At 36.4% G+C, this 19513-nt stretch overlaps 2 protein-coding genes across 2 annotated transcripts in view; one reads left to right on the forward strand and one right to left on the reverse strand.

Moving 5' to 3' along the window:
• Window positions 1-9548, reverse strand: part of LOC121409487 (probable protein S-acyltransferase 23) — an 18766-nt gene extending 9218 nt beyond the window's left edge. Inside the window, exons 1-5 of the mRNA XM_041601410.1 lie at window positions 9397-9548; window positions 7545-7696; window positions 6074-6195; window positions 4926-5058; window positions 3012-3082 (exon numbers count right to left, since the gene is read on the reverse strand). Coding sequence (XP_041457344.1) covers window positions 3012-3082; window positions 4926-5058; window positions 6074-6195; window positions 7545-7696; window positions 9397-9548 — 630 coding nt within the window. The remainder of the gene's footprint in view (window positions 1-3011; window positions 3083-4925; window positions 5059-6073; window positions 6196-7544; window positions 7697-9396) is intronic.
• Window positions 9549-17299: 7751 nt separating this feature from the next.
• On the forward strand, window positions 17300-19513 carry LOC121406242 (thyrotropin-releasing hormone receptor-like). Its single transcript, XM_041597264.1, has one exon. The coding sequence runs from the start codon at window positions 17686-17688 to the stop codon at window positions 18820-18822; it is 1137 nt and encodes a 378-aa protein (XP_041453198.1). The 5' UTR covers window positions 17300-17685; the 3' UTR covers window positions 18823-19513.

Raw genomic sequence — 19513 nt, forward strand, 5'->3', positions numbered from 1 at the left:
ATAATGCACTAAAACTACATATCACACCTGCTTTAGCTGATACATCCAAATGATTAATCCTACTGGGTACCCATAGCTACCGACCTTCTGCGACTATAAAAAGGCATCCTAATGGCAAGAAAGGGAACTTGACAAAACGTACCTTAACCCTAAATGAGCCGGGTTATTTGGACCCCATTCACAGCCGGGGTATTCCAACCCCTAAGATCTTGTCCTTCGATCGTGCAAGCACCACAAAAATTTGCACAGTGGTAGTGTGCCATAAAATCTACAAGGCTGTATGGATAATATTTTTTAAGATTTTTCATTTAATGAATTAATTAGGCTAATCTATGAGTGAAATAAAACATTTGCTCTAATCAACTATCATACGGCCTCAAAACTGCTATGTTTTTATTCACAGACTCTTTGTAGGATCCCGATCAAATGTACTTCAAAAGAATTTGGTATCACAATTTTTTTCTTATGCATTTTATTGTTTTTTTTATTTCTTATGCATTTCTTTGCTTTTCGACTTTTTGTTTAAATTGTTGCAAATTTAATTTGTGGGAAATTGTTGCAGACTTAATTTTGATCACAAGCAAAACAAAATTTAATCAGTAAAAGTAGAAATAATGATACATTTATGAATTTTGGCTAAATACACAATTTGCATTGGATTTGTACATGTATGAATTCACATTTTCGAGCAGTATAGGGTCTGAAATGCACTTACATAATGTTGTGTGATTTCATAACCGCGTATCCGGGCATCGCAAATTTGGTCTCAAAAGTTGTGAGAGATGTTGAAGTAAAAAGTTAGCGAGCGGTGCAGTTAAAAAATTTCGCGCTGCGGATTTATTGTGGAAAATGTAGAGGGGGCGGAATCCGCCGCCTCCCCCCCCCCCCCAGGCCTTGTAGGGTTAGAAGTCCAGACCTGCCAACCTCTGGGAATAAGGAACTTATTCAGTGATCCTAAAAGCTGTATTTTGAAAGATTGACCCTAAATGACCTCTGACTTTTTAACCTGAAGTTACATTCTACGTACATGAATGTTATATAACATTAGAGGCATAATCATGTCACAGAAATCTGTTTATTTGGCTTACACTGTACATGTATGATTACATAACGAGATTTATCCTCCACTGAGGACTAAATAAACAAGGTCTATGTTGTTTGATAGTATCCATCAGGTTCATCAAATTGTGTGTTGTCTATTGTAAACAGAGGATTGGTTTTTTTTATGTTAGTCATAGCATTTATGAGGCACTGATTTATCTAGTGGCCTATTCCATGGCGCACTATATACATGTATAACCCCGCCTATAGCTCCAACTGCTAAAGGCACTTGGTGCATTCAAGGAATTAATCCTGTCGGGTAACCATTTCACCTCACCTGGGTTGAGTGCTGCACAATGTGACTTGGTAAATTTCTTACTGAAGGAAAACATGCCATGGCTGGGATTCGAACCCACGTCCTTCTGATTAAGAGACGAGAGTCGTTACCACTAGACCACAATGCCCCCACATGAGATTAGCCCAATATTTGCACAGGTAGATTAATCCCATTATAATCATCAAAATAGCATCCAGTTAAAGCTAGAGATCTCTGTGTACTGTTTAGGGAATAATCATTAGTTTAAACAAGTTTTCAACACAAATTATAATATGCTTGTCTGGATTTGTAACATTATTCATACATGTAGTATGTCTGGTGATAATGCAAGGAGGAAATATTACAAGCATGAGCAAATTCATGATATATAAGCATATCTTGTCCCTTTTTTATTTTTTCATTGACTCTACATCACTGCTTATTTTGTTTTAAAAGTTCATTCCATTAAGGGAAATTATACAAGATCTAGATCTGTAACAATTATGGTTGTAATACAACCTTGATTTTTTTTTCTCTCTGCTATGCGTACATGTATGCCTCTGTTTGGGTTTTAATTTTTTTTTTATTCTTCACTTGAGAATCAAAGCACATGATTTGGCACATTACAAGCTTCTGAGAAAAAAATACTAAAATCATAGAGTTGGTTGCAGTTCTATACCTAGCACCTGTTATTAGAAACAAGCATTGAGGCTGTTCTCACTAAGTTCCTGAAACTAGTTTAGTGGAAACTAGTTCACCACGTAGTGAGAACGGTGGAAGCGGTCCTGGAAGCGATCTTCCAAACCAGTTTGGAAAACAACCTCGCAATGTAGTTTTCAAGATCGCTTTGCCTTGTTAAACTGGTTTTAACGTAAGTGAGGACACAACCGTTCTTCCGGAAGCGATCTTCGCACATTTTGACCGCGCTACTCCACACGACAGGTGTAGAATGCCTATGCTGTAGTTTCGGATTTCGCGCAAAACGTATCATCCCACTGAGAGCGTTTCCATAGCAACAAGAGCGCTTTACTTGAAGTGATCTAGAAAACCACTTTCATGTTATCAAGTGGGAGCGCGAGCAAAGTGATCTTCCAAACTGGTTTCCTGAATCGGCTTCCAGTAAACTAGTTTTAGAAAGCGTAATGAGAACGGCCTCATTGTTGAACAATGACCACCGTCCTGTCAACACAAAGGTTAACGATTAATTGCACGCTTGATTTTCACGATAGAATGTACATTGCAGTCAATGTATTCGATTGTAGAAAAGTGCTACAGGATCATTGCTCAGTTTTGTGTTGCGGTCCCCTGGGCACACTAACATGAGGCTTTATGATTGAGCATATCACTAATTTGTACCATTGATCGCACATAACGATCAATGCGATCAAACCAGCCTTATAATCAATCATAAATTTTGTGTTTAAGGGACCTGATGGGTGCTTCATAAAGCTATTTGTAAGTTACAAGCAACTCTAAGAACGACTTTCCTTGGTTTGATTGGCTGAGGAGCGCTTAGAAACATTTTTATTAAGCGCTATATAAATGTTGCATATTATTATTATTATTACTATGGCAACTGTCAGACAAAACAGGACTTGTCAGATAAAAGTCCAACAAGTCCTTTCATGAAACGCTCCCATGAATTCCGGCTTACCTGACCATAGTTATCCTTTTGTCTTGGGTTGAATCCAGAATAAATGAGTAATCTCGTCAGCTCGCAGAAACCTACGAATTAGATGAAACAAGAGAAATTAAAAAAAAAAGAGTAACACAGCAAATAAAAATAATTTCATGGCATAAATGGTAATAAATGTATACTTCAACATGTATTGGATTGCAGGATGTAAACTGGAAAAGTATTTTGCTCCTCATATATACTTAGGGGGATGTTAGTAAATATTAGCGATCAACTGCCAATTTCTATTACTAATTCACTACTAATAAATCAACTGTACAGTAACTAATGTAAACAAATAAAATAATGAATACTTCTTTGTGTAACAAGCAGACCAGCTTTCCAGTGCATATTTAATATTACTTCCCAAACTAATGATTTATTTTCAGTCCCCAAATTGGCTTGCAACTGATTGAAAATTAGTTTCAGTTTGTTGGACATTATTTTTTAATATTGGATATCTTCTCGTACAAATATGTGTATTTCTGCAAGTAAATATAACATACATGCAAATTTTTAATACAATATGTATGATACATATTATATAATACCGTAAGGGCACTAGTATTCAACCCGTTTGGAGAGTTTCCTCAAATATAAAGAAATATAAAATTTAACTGAATTTCAGACCTGTTTTATTTCCAAGGTCAAATGCTGGTTATTCTTTTTCTGTTACTTTTTTCTTCAACCCGTCAACTGTGTGCGCAGGCGATCGAATTATACGGCAATGGTTTTTGGCACTAGTATTCAATCCGTTGGCACTAGTATTCAACCTAGCAATGAAAGATGGCCCTGTATCTCAATCTGCCCTTGTCCCATCCGACTATGGACTAGACCATTTGAGATGAGACCAAACAGGGAATTAATCAAAGCTAGAGACTTACAGAGATCTATATCTAATTTAGCGATCTAAACCATTTTAAGATTCGCTATCTATCCTCACTAGGTTGAATACTAGTGCCATTCAATGCAAAAGGCCATCGCCGCATAATTCGATCCTCCGCGCGCACAGTCGACAGATTGATAAAGAAAATACCGACAACAGATTACCCTGGAAATAACAAAGGTATGAAATTAAAATAAATTCCCTATTTCTAAATATTTGGGGGAATATGTCAAAATCTTTGAATTATGCCAGGTTGAATACTGGTGCCCATACGGTATATATCATATTATATTGTATCATCATCTTTGAATATCCTTTTAAGATGAAGAACCCTGTTTAAGGAGTGAAAATTACATGGACAATTTTTTACATGAAAAGCTCTTACATGGAAACTGGATTATATTGATTCCTTGCTTATGGATGCAATAAATGGAATTGTCATCTATATAGAGCGTTTTAGCCATACATTAAAAATGCGCATTTTGTTATGCATCAATTGCCTGTGCAGTATCAGAGCATATCCCTAGAATGGCCAAAATCGGAAGAATATCCCATAGGCTCCTGTACAAAATTTGCTATTGAATATGAGAGCATATTCAACAGTATGGTGCGCAGGCGCGAATGCGTGAAATATACAACGCTTACAACAATGAAAGGAATGCAGTGCGCAGCATAAAGCACGGCCATGCTTGATGATGTAATAACGGATTACATGCAAGTCGCACGTCAACGACCAAATTCAATCTTATAAAGTGATGATGTCATTAGGTGATCAGTAAAAAGACGAGTTCAATCAAATTTCTCCCGCTTTTTGATTACCAGGGGTGGGATAGATGATAATAATTACATTGGATGGCTTTCTTTCATGGAATACCAGAAATATTCGACTCGTTAGGGCCAATATTCCACTGACCTGCAATTCGTGGAATATTTGCCAAAACTCTTGGAATATTTCTGGTATTCCATTCTGAGCCACCCAATATAATTATTAACTAGGTGATGATTACCTTTAAATGCAGCCCAATGCAATGCATTGTCCCCTTCTCTGTCTGTGAGTTGAAGCCTTGCCCCTTTACCCATGAGGTAACCAGAGAGCTGTGTCTGGCCGTACTGGCAAGCTATGATCAGAGGTGAACAGCCCTGAGGAAAAAGGCAAGTTAAAATATTAGGTTAAAGTTTGAAATGCTCCATCAAATGGTTCATAATTGTTCTCTTGCTTCTGTTGCCATTAAATACTATTATTTCTATTGCATTCATGCAGATTTCACCCTTATTGTGACATCGCTCCATCAGATTAATCCCAAGAGTTTGGTAAAAAAAAATAGAGGTCCCAATAACATGCATTTATCAGTGTTTCTCCTGTAAAAAGATTATATACCTGCTATAGTTTTCCTGGCATCTCACTAAAAATTCAACTGATGAATTCTTCCATGTACTATCCACATTGATCACAGAAAAGTTGTGACCCACAAGGGAAATTATTCCTCTCGTGACCACAAACTAATTATGAAATGCAGAGGGTGATTGCTGTTGTGGGGATATTCACCTTAGGCAAATGTTGCTCACATGGAGGGGTTTTTTTTTATAATAAAATGCAGATTGTGTTAATGATCAGATAATGAATTTCAATAAAATCCAACAAATTAAACACTGAGATTTAGCATGAAATGTGTGTTTTGATGATTCTACATGTACCTACAAGAAAACGTTGTTCTATCTGCATGAAAACTTAAGATTTTATAAACTTTTCTCTTTTACCAAAAAATTTTGCTTTTCCAGACTCACCTAAGAGCACAGAATTCAATGTAATTCAACAAGATTGGCATTTAAGAAAATAGAAAACTAAGGTATCTACCCTAACCCAAATCAAAATGTTCAGAGATGACAACCTTTTCAACAAGGTTTCTGTTAGGAATATATACATCAAAAACATGTAGCATGGGGTTAGAGCAATCTATGCATTCTCACTTTACAGATTAATGCTTAATATATAATTATAGCAAATACTGCATGAATGTAACAAAAGATTTGAAAAACTAATTGCCTTATTCATAGCAAAAAAGGGCCAAACATGACAATAAGAGGAATGGCTTATTCATGGCAAATTGGCACCTATGCCTACACTTTGACAGAGGGAAGTATAGATTGTACATACCTTATTATCTACAGTATCTATATTTACACCAGCCTGGAGAAGAATATCTACCACTGCTATGTGGCCATTCACACATGCCCAGTGGATCGGTCTAGCACCAAGTTCATTCTTGCTCTGGGTATCTGTAGAACAGAGAACAGTTTGTAAATCTTCATTTGGAGCCATATGTGGAAGGGTCAAGTTCGTTGGATACAGTGAAACCTACATGTATCGATGAAGACCACCAAAGTCAGAGAAGGATATCAGTGCACAAGTGGTCTTTGTGAACTGGTTCATTTAATCAGGATAGGAAACAATTTTTATTTATTTAGGAGGGGGGGGGCTATTTCTTTCATTTTAAGGGCTACTTTTTAGGGGCAACAAGTAAATATGCAGTATACACTATAACTTTAAACCCCACTTCTATGGAATGCTGGGCATTACAATACATATTTGTATTCATGACAAAGATAAAGTACCACTCAATTAATCAAAGTCATTATATTTTGATATCCTATTATTCTCGTTTAAAAATGGGAATCATTCTTTGGTGACATTTTGCTGCAAGATTAGGGTAAAGTTTACTTGGGGAATGAGATGACAATTGGCATTTCATGAAAGTTTGGTCCAAGTTTACCCAGGGTTTTAATAGTCTGTAAGCACAGACTCAAATTTGACACTTTAAAGGACAAGTCCACCCCAACAAAAACTTGATTTGAATAAAAAGAGAAAAATTCAACAAGCATAACACGAAAATTTCATCAAAATCGGATGTAAAATAAGAAATTTATGACATTTTAAAGTTTTGCTTCATTTCACAAAACAGTTATATGCACATCTCGGTCGGTATGCAAATGAGGGAACTGATGACATCACTCACTATTTCTTTTGTATTTTATTATATGAAATATGAAATATTTTGATTTTCTTGTCATTGTCATGTGAAATGAAGTTTTATTCCTCCCTTCAGGCAAGGAGGTCCTAATCATCAAATTCATAAAAATTGAAATATTGTGTAATTCAAACAATACAAAACAAAAGAAATAGTGAGTAAATGACATCATCGACTCTCTCATTTGGATGTAACCGGCTCGTTCATATAACTATTTTGTTAGAAAATAAGCGAAACTTTGAAATGTCATAACTTCCTTATTTTACATCCGATTTTGATGAAATTTTCAGCATTGTGTTTGTCTGATTTTTCTCTATTGATTCAAATCAACATTTTTCTGAGGTGGACTTGACCTTTAACAAAAACCATGTCTAGGGTGAAGACTAGACTACATAGCCTCTCTGTGTGTCAAATACAAGCCAGCCACAGTACACAGCAAATCTAGTCTCAATGGTTCAGACTCTGCATAATATGTACTATGAGAATTGGGAAAACCAAGGGTTTGTGCCTGCAGACTAGGATTTTATCACGGCTATCAGAATATCATCCAAATGAGGTTTTCACACGGCAGCCATGATACGCTCCTACATGCACTCTTACCCAATGGGACTTTACACTGGACCATGATCCTGACGATGTTTGTGAGTCCACCAAGGCAAGCCCAGTGGACCGGTGTATGACCTTTATCATCTTGCTCTGTGAAAATACTAGGCCCTTCTTGCTCCAACAGCTCCTGCACTCTCATCAAATACCTGAAAAATAATCAAATGAAAACAAGAAAGCTATATCAGCTATCCTACCACTGCTAAACAGAGCAACGGCAGCTACATCTGAATACAAAGGAGCCCCCTACCCCCCCCCCAAAAAAAAAGATAAAGGTTTAACTAATAATGATCGAAGGTACGAAAAAGCTATTTCATGTGAAAATATGCAGCAAGCATCTTTTGAAAAGTGTTGGTCAAATTTTATTAAAAGATTTTCAACAGTTTGCAAGGTACAATTTTGCATCTTTTTCTCTCGTTCTCTACATAAATTAAAGCTATGTTTTTTGCTTTTGGTACCGTAAATGATTTATTTTATAAGACTGTATTATCAGCTTATGTTGTAATACTGTTAAACACTCACTATCTGATTATTTTTGTACATTGACTAAAAACAAATGTAAACTGAAGCCATATTACTTGTGAAAGCAGATGTACATGTAAACTGATTGTTTATTGAATAAAACACCCTACTGTGGGTGAAAAAGAAATTGGAAAAAAAAAATGATCGAAGGTCATTTTGTCTCGCGTAAAATTTGACAAATAAAAAAAAAGGTCGTCACTAAAAAAAGAAGGTCACCTTGTCCCGCGTTATATTTGGCAAGCCCCCACCCCCCCCCCCCCATAAAAAAGTTTGTCACTAAATATAGAAAGTCATATTGTTCAAAGTAAAACAAATTTGAGAATCAAAAAAGAAAAGACCAAAAATAGCAAAGAATATGAACAAAATATGCCCATTACACATATTGCTGTGATTCTTATAAGGGAGGGGAGGGGGCACATAACTTTGTGTGAACGACTTTTTTTTTTTACATCCAAATATTGACTATGAATCTCAAAAGGTGGAAGGGCCAGAAATGCTCACCCCAGATCTGCCACTGATTCCAATCTATAATGACTTTTCTCTGCAATACTGATGCTTTAAAATCAAGATACAGGTACGGAAGATTGATATATTGTACTATAAATTATGAACGTCTGACAAAAAGATAAACCGATCACCTGACCAGTACCATCGGAGTTGATCAGTCCTCACAGCGTTTGGAACGCCCACCAAGAATTCAAGTAAAAAGACTGAAAATGTAAGTTTGACCTCAATCTATTAAATCTTAAACGTCTTAAAGTTTACTTATGATGTTTAGAACTACTTTATACCAAAATTGTTACCATCCAATTTTGCAATTAAGGCGTACATTTGCCAAAGTCCTTGGTTGCAAATAAACGAAAATATTAGAACGGCCAAGTCTAACTGGTTTTATCACTTATTTCCCCTATGACTGAGGTCTATACATGTAATGTTTGGACCTCACTACTAGGAATGGTAGTGCCTTGAATTGAAATGTGGGGCAAGGTCCAAGCCAAGGTCAAGGAAGGTCAAAATAAAATGACAATATATTGACAGTGACTCACTGACACTGTCATGACTGTTCATTTATTTGTGACGATGAGTGACTTCTGAGTTTCTCAGCGGTTTCTTTTGTTTTCATGCACCTTAACATCAAAATAAAAATGGAATCAAACACTCCTCTACACAAGCAAACACATAACAAACAAACAGAGCTGCAGAGCTGAAATTGAAATAGAGAATCGGGCCAGCAGAATATCAGACGCGTGGGACCGAAGAGAGACACTAGGCCCAGCGACCATTCCTGTGACCATACATAATATACACTTAAATATATTGTTCTTACCCCGACTTCACAGCTTGAAAAATATCCATCGGCTTCGGCTGAGCTTTGTTACCAGAGCAACAACCTTTCCCATCGTGTTTATGATCATGATCTTCATTTCCAGGATCATTTTCTGTGTTCGATCTTCTCTGAGTTTGTTGGTGAGTATTCATTTTTGACTGAAATAATCGTCAACTCTCGTTGGTATGGTCGGCGCGGCCTAGATAAACTAAAGTTAGCTCGATTGTCGAAAAGGTATGGTACCTTCAAAGATTTCGGTTCAGGTTATGAGATTTCTTTGTTTCAATTTGTGCTTACACACATTAGGAACGAAAGTAAGATCTAAATTCAGATCTTGAAGTTTACTAATTTTTTGGAGAAAAGAAAATTATTTTATTATGAGCACACTCGAATGAAAAGAATTAAATAATTTCAAATCAAGTCAGTGGAATATTGTAAAGGACTATTGTTCGGCCACGTACCAGTGGTCATTAATTTAAATCGACATCGAACACCGTTCGAAAATACCCCTCGAATGTTTTTAACATTACTAAAACCTTCTGGACGGCCCAAAAAATGATAAAAATATTTGGAATGCAATAAGAATATGTAGTCAGGATATTTAGTAGTATCATCGATATACATAATATTGAAAAAAAAAGATACGAGAGAGTTTTATAGAGTAAAAAAAATATATAAATAGTATGATGGCACATTAAACTTGTGCACAAATTTGTGGTTTCATAAAATATGCCTAGACTTTTCGGAAATTTTGTCTTGTCATCTCATAATGCTGATAACTTTATAGTATCATATATAAAAAGAAAAAAATTGTCAGTTTTGTTCATTCTCTGCATGTGCTTGGAGGGAATATCAAATACTTGAATAGTAAATGACCCTAGACAGGTAAATAGGCAGTGGAATAAGGTTCAGTGCAACTTAACCAATGTGGATCGCAAGGTTGAGCAAATTAGGGAACTCATTACAATAAGGGATGAAAGGGATGTATCTTGTTTAACTGAAAGTGAATTGAATGAACTGATTGGCTTTCTGTGTCTAGATTAATTCCCGGTCCCACCCCCGGGGTTGCTTTTTTGTTGTTGAATGTTTCGAAATGTATTTTTTTTTTTTAAATCAATATGTTGTTGTTTTTATTTCATGTTTGTTGTGAACATTGGAAAATATTCATCTAAAACAGCCCTGCCAAAGTTTGTTTTTACACAATCTGAAAAACGACTCTTGTGGCTTACAAAAATTGTCATTTTTAATTCAATCTTTAATTACTCATGCATGACTCAACCGATTAATCTCATTTTTCAACAGGAGTTGCTTATGAGTGTAGAAAACCACCTACGAAATATCATATCTTAAAATTATTCCGTTCAAAAGTTAGATAAATTTGATTTAGGGGAAATTATTTTTTGTGTGTATATAAAATCAGCGGCATAACTACGGGGGGCACGTGGGTCTGAATTAAAAATAAAAATCAACTCGCGCTTCGCGCTCGCATTATCTATTAGGTCAGAACACTCAAATGAGCGCGCTTTGCTCGCCTACTAAGTAACATAAAATTTTAGCTGGTGGACCCCAATGTCGCGACCCACTGTACGTCACTGTGTAAAAGCTCTGTAACATTCAGCTCATGCTGCGAACAGTCTTGGAAAATAAATACCATCAATATTATTGTTTTATAAGTTCTCGCTTGCATCTTTTTTTATTGCTTGATTTTTTTATTCATGTATTTATTTATTTCTTTGTTCATTTGTTAACTAGCTCGTCTTACTTATTCATTTTCAGAGGGGTGGAGGACCCCAATCCCGAGTTCCAATAATGCCAAAGTGACTATCAAAAACCAAGCATCTATCACTCCGATCTCCCTATACACTGAATTGCCTTCACTTCCGATGCCAGCCAAGGCCGATTGTTGATTTTAACGATTGTATTGATATTTAGCCTGGTCGCCTGAATTACTAAATTTGATCGACTACGATCAAGCCTTCAATAGGACAGATGCTTCGGATGCATTCTAAAAGTATATTAATTCCCCAGATGCCCTACTGACGTAAATATCCAGCAATAGAATTTATAACAAATATTAACGGGAAAATACAACTATACAATGCTGTATTTATATAGGTCAAATCCGGCATCTTTTCAAGATGCAATTGAATAGGCGACATTAACTGCGTCTCCGAAGTTTTGCTTTTGCATTTGACATCCAGCTACAGTATAATGAACCTGAAGCAAAGGGAGATTGGCTTCATCCTTGATAATTGTGAAAATATAGGAAGATATAACATAAATGGTACATAGTAAAAACACGGGTTAAATTTTATACAACGTTGTTTGCCATATAAACATTATACAAAAGCTGCTTTAGTAGTTTAAACAACCATATTTAATTAATTGAAGATTACGCAAAAAAAATTGTTTTCCGTCAAACAACTACTGTAGGGTTCATAAAGTAAAGAGCGTTGTATAACAATTCTTAAACAATGCTTTCTACTGTGTATTGTTTTTTAACTGTACAGGGTACAAAAATAAAGAATAAAAAAGCCAATGCTAACAAAAAAAATATTTCGATGGATCACTCTATTGAGAGCACGGGCGTAAATCTCGGGGGATGGAGATATATATCTCCCCCCCCCCACACACACACACTTTTCAAGACAGAAAATATATTAACAATACTGGTAACTCGTGGATTCATCTTTAATGTACCAAAATCTTATTTAACGGCATTTTTACATTACAAAATTTTAATTTTGCCTCTCACAGGGGGTGGCACGGGCCGGCTGAGCGCCACCCCCCCCCCCGATCCGCCAGTGAAGCATCTTCAACATTATACTCAACGTTAAGTGTAGGATGAGTTACTAACATTGGTCAAATCAATGCCGATAGTACACACATTGGCAAATTAGGACAGCAATAATTTCCATATACTGTACAATATCATCCGTTTATAGAGACTTGAAATCACATTGATTTAATTTAATGTATCCTCTAATAGATATTTCAAATACGAATTTCGCTAAATGAATTTTGAATGTTGCATCATCTCCCAATATAAAGCTTTCCTTTCTGCAATGTTTTCATTTTCATTTGCATCGTTTTGCCATTTCCACGTTTTTTGAAGTTTATATTGTGGTCAGTGGTGGCCTATAATCATTCCATAAGCACCATTATTCCCGATCATATAATCCCATTTTCTTCATTCTCATCCCATCTTTAACCAGGAGAAAATGAATTTCAGTGAACAAAATCTGGACTGTTTAATCATTTCCTTCTAAAAGTTGACGTTATTGATAATAATTTGCCCTTATCATCCTCTGTAATACATGCATATTATCATTTTAAACGACTGAAGCAGCTTTTTCAAGGCTCACTCACAACGCTCACTTGCATTTATCCAATAATTACACACCACTTGAAAGATGTTTTTGGATGCCATTCTGTCTTCAACACTATTTTAAAAATCGCTTCCTCGCTTCGCTCGCTCGCATATTGATATTAACTGTAAGTCATTACTTCATATCACAACAAATCTGCTACAACATAGCCATCGAAAAAAAATGATCACAGGCCTTCAACTGAAAGATGGTAGCATCATATCCACGGTTATATATACCTCCGTATACCCTGGTGGGGGATGTTCCCCAATTTTTTAATTTTCAGGTCAATATATTGCTATCGTCCACCCCTCTCCCCCCCCCCCCCCCAACGGCTCAGACCGGATTTACGTCAGTGATTCAGATCCAATAATCTAAAGCGCATAAACCGAAACAAGCTTGTTAATTGGTTAATTCTAAGTTAATCAATACATGTATAAAACATACACATCACGAGAGTTGTTGAAAAATGTGTATAGGAAATGATATAAATTAATGCCATAGGAATTTACAGCACCGGGCAAATTAAGGTAGACTTGCTGTTCAATTTTAAAACCCTAATGGCTACACTGACGAAAGCATGAAAATGATATTTACTGTAGGACTACTGCTCAACTGATCTTTTTTCTTTGATTTCATCACTGTTGAGTAGCCGACATAAATTATAAAATGGAGCATACCATCGTCAACATCTTCACCATCATCAATATCATCATCACCATCAACATTATCATCATCGTCATCATCATTATCATCATCATCATCATTAGCACTATCATCATTATTATCATCATTACCCCTATCATCATCACCACCATCACTATCATCATTAGCACTATCATCATCATCATTACCCCTATCATCATTACCATCATCATTATCATCATTGTCATCATCATCATAATCATCATCAATAGCATTATCATCATCATCATCATTATCATTAGCATTATAATCATTATCATCATTACCATTATCATCATCACCATCATCATAATCATCATTATCAGCATCATCATCATCAGTATCATCATCATCAACATTGTTATCATCATCATCATCATCATTATCATCATCATCATCATCATCATCATCATCATCATTATCATCATCATCATCATCATCATCATCATTATCATTAGTATTATAATCATTATCATCATTATCATTATCATCACCACCATCATCATAATCATCATTATCATCATCATCATTATCAGCATCATCATTATCAGTATCATCATCATCATCATTATTTTCATCATCATTATCAGCAGCAGCAGCATCATCATCATCATAACCACAACCTTCGTCATCATACTGACAACACTGTCAATAATATACTATAGCGATGCTATAAATCTTAATTATAACAAAAAATGATTACAACATAATGATTGGTCAGTAAGAATATATTGGTCATTACGTCATTAGCCAGTAATACTATCCCCTTAATTCTCTCGAATTAACCAGGAATCCATCTACATCCGGACACCAACAAGCCTTTACGCGTATGGCTAACCGTTGATTTCTGCAGTTGAATTACATCGAAAATGTTTATAAAGTGTATACTAAAAATGTTGAATAAGAGAATGACTGGTGGAATTCGGGTACATTCCAAATAATGAGCAAAGTGATGGCATTAACAACATTTTAGAAGTTTATTTATTCCATTCATTTATATCAAAGTCGAATTTCAACAAGGGCGCCTCTATTTAAATTATATTCAATCCAAATGGACCTGTTCTCCTAGATAGCTCCGTATCGTCATACACAATTACAGTATGTGATTGAAAATATTCAAATAATGATGAAATATAGCATTTACCTTATTACCTGACTTTTTGTAATTTTTGCTAGTTTTCCGCCGTAGTCATGACAGTACTGTAATTTCATAATATGATATTCTATACTGATAATAATACATGTAGGTATTTATATAGCGCCATCTATCTAGAAATATTCTATTCCGAGGTGCGTTGTAATCATTATTATTACCCCGGCTTTAGCTTGAGCTGCCTCTCAGCGCTCATGCATTCAAGGAATTAATCCTGCCGGGTACCCATTCACCTCACCTGGGTCGAGTGCAGCACAGTGTGGATAAATTTCTTGCTGAAGGAAATTACGCCATGGCTGGGATTTGAACCCATGACCCTCTGTTTCAAAGTCAGAAGACTTATCCACTGGGCCACAACGCTCCACGTTTTGGTATTAACCATGGTAATGCAGAATTTCCACACAATGATTGAATACTCAAGTCTTAAAAAATGAAATAAAAATGTGTTACACCGATAATATACATTATCTGTACGGGCTTCGTAATATTAAATGATCTTTATATTCAGAACTAGAAACATAATTCATTGGTATCATCATCATCACCACCATCATCATCATCATCACCATCATCATCATCATTATCATCATCATTAACATCATCATCATCATTATCATCATCATCATCATCATCATCATCATTATCATCATCATCATCATTATCATCATTATCATCATCATTATCATCATCATCATTATCATCATCATCATCATTATCATCATCATTATCATCATGATCATCATCATCAACGTCATTATCATCATCATCTAATCGGATAAACGTATATAAGTCAAAACATTTCATGCCGGTTTCCGGTCTGACACAAGCGCAATGAATTATCTATATTATAGCTTTTGCTCAGAATCTTATAGCCCCCCCCCCCCCCCACACACACACACACACACATTTAGTACTACATTGTACTGCAGATATATCATAGCTTATCCATTCATGATATTTTTTTAGAAAAATCATAAAACAAACACATCAAGAGTTAACATTAAGGGGTGATTGATGTTGGGTCTATTATTAGTGCAAATCTCGTAGCTGAATATCAGTCCATGGAGAACAAAAAAATTGAAGACGAAATAGAGGTTCCATAACTAATAACCATGCATGGGCGTATTACAAATAGGTCCATGCTATTAACAGAAATATCATCCTAATTAAACAAATAATTATACTGCTTAATCGTAAGAAAGTATTTAATTAATATTTGACATGTTTGAGGTGAGATCATCTTGTTCATGTGGAAATACCCCGACACAAATAATTACCGAAGCAATACGCAGCGAAAGGCTTAATTGCCAATGTACTTGTAATTATATATAACGCCTGCAATACAATGAATCTAAGGATTAAGAATAGAATATAAATTAAGTGTGTGGGAAAGCAGAAAGCGATGCCAGATGACCGCAAAGAAAATAATCGCAATAAAAATATTTCACGCTACACTGACGGAATTATAGACTTGACGTCGGATGAGCATTGATTTTTGTCTTTTCAAAACGCTGTTTTATTGACCGTCGTGGAGAAAGCGTATCAATAGATTCTTGAGCATCGGTATCTATTCTTCGAAGATGGGCGGAAAGAAACCATCTTGTAAAAGCTCATCTTCCGCGGTCAAACTAAGGAACTGTTTGACGTGACATTCGATTGGGCGGGGTATGTTCCATGGGTATTTAAGTCGAAGAGTGGTCGCTTGATTGCATCACTTCACTTTTACTGGATTAAGAAATGGTGAGTTGATCTCGTTCGTTTAATACCTACTTACATAAACTTATTTTTAATTAATTTAAATTATTATTAAAAAGATTTATGATTGTAGTTGTTATAATAGTGATAGTGATGATTATAATGGTAATAAATATTAGCAGTGGCAACAACAGTATTATCATAATTATCGACATTGTTGTAATTATTAACATTAACATCGTAATCATCCTCATTATTGTAATTATTATTCTTAACAATCATCGTTTCCATTAGCTGCTATATATACCATCGAAGGTTATTATATGCAATGATTTTGCATCGTGTATTTTCTGTTCGAAAGAAAAGTTACGAACCTTAATTTAGAATTAAATTTGAATTGAACTTTACAATCTTTTGTGTTTTTTTAAGTTGTTGTTTGTTGTCAGTATTCAAGTTTTGTTATAATCTTATGTGGTAATTTTGCCAATTCTAATACATTGTATTCGACGGACAGGGTGAATAAACACAATCTACAAAAAACTGAGATTTAAGAAAAATTATTACCGAAAATAACGCTAATGAGATAACGCCTTGCTCGGATTTTAGGCCAAGTACATCACAAATTTGGTTCAACCAATGACTTTGAAGAAAAAAGCCTACAACAGTTTTTTTTGTCTAAATGATCTTAAGAAAAGAAATAGATGTGTTTATATACAAATATAATGGCAGCTAGTTTTTTTGGGGAAGAAATCATGATGAGGGTGCATACTTTCAAGTACTTGTGCTGAGCTGTGTATAGAGGCCTACTATTACTGTTTAATCATCTCAGATCTATTTTTTTATATTGAGATGTAAATAAAGTGATATGGAATGGATTCGACTTAATTACATTTGATCTTTTTTTCCTCAACAGCACCGATGATTCGTAAAATCGCTCAGAATATGTGATGTAGTCCATATTTACCCATCGAGTTTGATGCGAGATAATCTATTCTTTGTTTGCTTTACACGGAATCAAGTGCTCCAAACCGATGAATGTGGCAGCTATATTTAAATAATGCACGTAGTCAACTAGACAATTTCATTTGTTCTCTCGATCGATGACATTTCTTAGATGTGTATAAATGAAAATCAAAATGAAATTATCAAACGGATTTGTACGATATCGGTGCATGAGCAGAATGCAAGATGCCTGCCTGACTTCATTATAATGAGTACTTGATAGGCCTGGAGTGAAAATCTCTTCACCTAGCGACATTCTTTTGAACACTCGATTTAATCGTCGAGCTGCTCATCCTCACGAAAATTTGCGAAGTCAATTCTGTCATCAGGGATAGGCCTAAATACATTTTGTTCTTCGCAATACTGACTTCATTCAAAAATTTGAAAATGACGGATTTTCCCGGAATTATAAGCGATAATCAGGGAGAAGAGCTCGGCTACTGCGAGACCATTGATATCAGCATGATCAGGAATGTGTCCGAGGAGCGCGCCGAGGGCTATTCCTACTCTTCTGCAGAATGGGGTTTCAACACCATATTCCTGCCCATCGTCATGATCGTCGGCGTCCTCGACAACTGCGCTTTTATCTACGTGGTGTTTCGCATCAAGAGCATGCAGACGATCACCAACGTGTACCTCGTCAACCTCGCCTGCGCGGATATGATGTTCATCATCTTCGCCGTCGTCCACAAGATCGTCAAGATCCTGACGTCGCCGATTTCGTACGACGATTCCGGACTCGGTCTCGAAGGATGCATGGTGATCTTTCTCTTCCTCAGCGCAGCCTACAATGCCTCGATGTGCTTCATCACCGCGGTGAGCGTCGAGCGGTACAACGCGGTGTGCAACCCGCTGAAGCTTCACCAGGCTCAGGGGTCGAAGCGCTGGGCATTCACCAGAAATGTATGCATCGTCTCCTGGGTGGCTGCGTTCCTTGTCTCTGGCACCTTTCTCCCAAGTTATGCCAAATACGAGCACGTCTGCTACGAGTGGCCAGACGTCGAGCCGTACGTGAACTGGCCGACGATGACGAGCCATTGCAATCCTTTCTCGCTCGTCGCTGACAGCTACACCAGCGGTGCGCAGACCATCCCATTCTTCATCACCCTCATCGTCAACTTCATCCTGCATCACAAGACCCTGAGGGGTTTAAGCAACTCTCTGGGGAAAACAAAAGGCGACGGATCCCGGAGCGAACGGGACGCGAAGATCCACAACCAGACCGTCCGCATGCTCGTCGTCAACAGCGTTCTCTTCTTCGTATTCCTCTCGCCCTTCGAGTTCATCTCCTTGTTCGTCATGATCAACATCCTCATCACCGGCGGCATCGTCATCCCAGGCAAAACGCTGACGGTCTATATCTACATCGCACGCACGCTGACATACATCAACTCTCTCTCCAATCCTATCATCTATACGGTCTTTTGTAAAAGATATTTCGATGCTTTCAAAGAGGCTTTCGGACTCAAATCGAAATTATCCAGAGATCCTTCGGTGAGCACGGTTTCCAAAGGCGTACGATGAACGCTTTCAATATGTTTTAGAAGAGACTGGGATCGATCACATGTTTAGTTTGTTACTGTACATCTGGCTCGGTGGTGGCTCAGTGGTAGAGCGCCGGCATAATGAACGGGAGGTCAAGGATTCGATCCCCAGCCGAGTCATACCAAATGATTATAAAAGTGGGACCTTCTGCCTTCTTGCTTTAGGCCCTCTGCAGTTAGATTAGAGAAGGGTAACATTAACATACTGTGTACTGTTATTCAGGGTCAGTTGGCAGTTTGCCATTGGTAGTGGCTACCCCAGGCAAATGTAATTATAATTATCATCATGTTGTTTTTTTATATCTAAGTACTATTTCTTGGTTTTCTCTATTTCTCTATGATATCTGTCAGATATGATTATTTGTATGCGATTCATCAGTGCTCGTTTATAAATATATACTTATTGCATCGTTTTTGTCAACTAATACAAACGCAGAACAAAGCTCCATCTTCAAGACATAATCAAAACCATATTAAACTGTTATCATCGTTATCAAGCAATGGTTGTCAAAAAATTCTCGAAGTAGTGTTTAGAAATTAATGTGATTCTTCAACAATACTTCTTTAATTCGTAGTACATTGATATATATTAAAGTCCATTTAATTCACTTTTAGTTGTGATCGAATTGTACAATGTGTGGTAATAATAATAATGAGAAGAAGGAGAACAA

The sequence above is a fragment of the Lytechinus variegatus genome, chromosome 1, assembly GCF_018143015.1.
Source record: "Lytechinus variegatus isolate NC3 chromosome 1, Lvar_3.0, whole genome shotgun sequence".
Classification (NCBI taxonomy): Eukaryota; Metazoa; Echinodermata; class Echinoidea; order Temnopleuroida; family Toxopneustidae; genus Lytechinus; species Lytechinus variegatus.

Bases quoted from the DNA above. Each gene is read 5' to 3' on its own strand.
- LOC121406242 (XM_041597264.1), top strand. From the start codon at position 17,686: ATGACGGATTTTCCCGGAATTATAAGCGATAATCAGGGAGAAGAGCTC.